General features: G+C 61.8%; 1 protein-coding gene across 1 annotated transcript in view; it reads right to left on the bottom strand.

Moving 5' to 3' along the window:
- Window positions 1-2,348, bottom strand: part of SH3GLB2 (SH3-domain GRB2-like endophilin B2) — a gene marked incomplete at its 5' end in the record, with an annotated part of 15,297 nt that extends 12,949 nt beyond the window's left edge. The window contains one exon of the mRNA XM_015567125.1: window positions 2,283-2,348. Coding sequence (XP_015422611.1) covers window positions 2,283-2,348 — 66 coding nt within the window. The remainder of the gene's footprint in view (window positions 1-2,282) is intronic.
- Between the last annotated feature and the right edge of the window lie 215 nt (window positions 2,349-2,563).

Here is a 2,563-nt window from a genome sequence, read left to right as displayed (position 1 = left end):
CCTCCATAGGCTGTGAGCACCATCACTTCTACACCCCACTCCCACCCCCACGGGCTGTGAGCACGAGAGAAGGGAGGTGTGGGTAAGACACGCAGCCAGAGTCTGGCAGGAGTCAGTGTCGCTGGTCACTGGTGTGCGGGCGGGGACACCGCCAGCCCATCAGAGCCAACTCTGAGCACCCCCAGGGCCCAGAAGGGTTGGCAGCGCACACCGGGCCAGGCAGGGGCCAGATGCCACCCCGTTCCCCTGCCAGAGCTGCCAGAAGCCACGTGCGCCACCCAGACACAACCAGAAACCAGCCCAAGTCCTGGCCCCTCTGCTCCAGAAGAGCCCCTGGACCTATGTCCCCGTTTTCCAAACAGGGAGGCGACGGCCTTCTCCAGCCAGAGGAGAGAGCGCCTGCTCAAGGTCACAGCTAATCAGCAAAAGAATGAACGTTGCAGGAATGTGATTGGTAATAACAGCAGCTCCTGTTGCCCGTCTCTGTGGCCAAACCCTGTGCTAAGGGCTTTATACTGATGACCCATCCACAACTCTAATGGCCCTTCAAGGCAGGTCGGGTCAAGTTTCCCATTTCACAGATGATTTCACTGAGGCTGAGCAAGGAGCAGACGGTGCTGGAATCCTGGAATCCGGGTCATCGTGGCCTGGGGGTCTGGAGGCCCTTCGCAGACTGTTTGGTGCAATAAATTATCCAGAGGCCGGGACAGCTCCAGCTGCAGGGAGCGGGAGGCAGCCACTGAGAGTCAGGCTGCCCGGCAGCCATCAATTATGCAACAGGGCTTGGGTTTCTTTCTCCCTGCGGGGCCCAGCGGGCCAGGGCGATGCCTGCAGCTCCCCATCTGAGACCAGCTGCTCCCGGCCTCCCAGAGCCAGGCCCTGAACCTGTCACACCCAGCCCTTCGAGGCTGTGGCCTTAGCTCCATTTTCCAGATGAGGAAACCCAGGCTCAGAGAGGCAGTCACCTTTCCGGGCCTCAGTTTCCCACCTGGAGAATGGGGACATGAGGACTTATCTCAGGATATTTGGAAAGTGCTTAGCTCTGGGGCCGGCACACAGCACAGGTCTGAGGAGTGTTAGCTGGTGTCGTCATCACTAACAAAAGGCGTCCTCCCTCGGGTCTCTCTCTGGCTCTCAGGACCTACCGAGGGACCTCCTCATCCCAGGGGTACCAGGCACCGCGTCTAGGTGACTTGCACCTGCCTTACCAAAGTTAACAGCAGCCCTCCCCGCCCAGCTCTGTGGCCACCTGTCCCTCACACCCCATGTCCACCCAGGTTCAAAGTCCTACCAGGCACTCCCAACTTCCTGGGCATCCATCCCCTGTCCACTGCTGCCTGCTTGGGTCATGACGACACCACCACCTCGCCGGCTTTTATTGTTATTGCTCATAGCGCTGCTATTACTATTACTATAATTACCACTGATAGTATTAGCACGATCACTTCCACAGCCCCCTCCCACCCCCACGGGCACCCTACCCAGATGTGCCTCAGGTTTTCCTGCCTCAGTGCCCGTACCGGGCCGTTCCCACCAGCTGACGCACGTCACAAACCCCTCCAGACTTTCAAGGCAGAGTTCGGGGACTAGGAAGCCCCCCCAGGATCACCCATGCCCACGGGGTCCTGCCTTCCAGATTCTTCCCCCTCCCCCAGCCCAGGTCCGGCTGCCTAACAGATGCAGTGGGGTGAGGCTCTTAAAGGCCCTGGTACATGCAAGGGCTGAGCGCTTCCCCAGCAGGTCCCGGGACCTACACAGAGGAGCTGCTGGTACACTGTGACTCCAACACCCCTCCCATCTCTCCTGGCTGACTCCTCTCCCAGGGCGGCCTGGCCTCGGGCAGGCCCCGAGTGCCCTCTCCTGCTCAGTTGGCAATCCAGGCCCTCCTCCCTCCTCTGGCCTGCCACCCTGCCCTGACCCTAACCCTCCCGCGGTGCTACAGAAGCTGCAGCCCTCAGTCCAGGGCTGCTCCCTGCAAGATGGCAGCAGCAGGGGGTGGGCGTGCAGAGGCAGAGAAAGCCTCTATTTATAAAGTTCCCAGCTCCCTCCCCCACCCAGGAGGCTGGGCCTGGGTGCTGCCTCCCACTCTGGTGTGGGTCACCCAGTGGGCCTGCCCCCACCAGGCGAAGGAAGGCCACAGGCCCCGAGCCTCCCCGTGCCCAGGCTCTGCGGTCCTGGCCAGGTCAGGTGCCCGGGCCCATAGGAGCCGCGAACCAGATCAGGTTCTTCCCAGATGTGAGAGAAAACGCGACTGCTGCACCAACACCGGGGAGGGTCCCCACCTTCCAGAGAGGCTGGCTGTCCCAGGGGCTCCGGCGTCCCGTCCCGGCATCCCCACCGGGCTGCAGTCACCTGCACGCTCGGGCCACCCAGCCTCGATGGGCAAGTCGTCCACGGGCCACTGTGCTTTCTAGTAAACACGGCCACATGGCTTCCCAGAGACTGTCTGGGGCTGGGTTCCTCCAGAGAACAAACAACATGACAAGGACACACGACAGACCTGCTCCCAGAGCGCTGGGAGGACCGTGCGCCCCAGCGCAGACCAGTTCCACCAGGCCCAGGT

The sequence above is a fragment of the Myotis davidii genome, unplaced genomic scaffold (assembly GCF_000327345.1).
Source record: "Myotis davidii unplaced genomic scaffold, ASM32734v1 scaffold142, whole genome shotgun sequence".
NCBI lineage: Eukaryota > Metazoa > Chordata > Mammalia > Chiroptera > Vespertilionidae > Myotis > Myotis davidii.
This window is presented reverse-complemented; position numbering and strand designations above follow the sequence as displayed.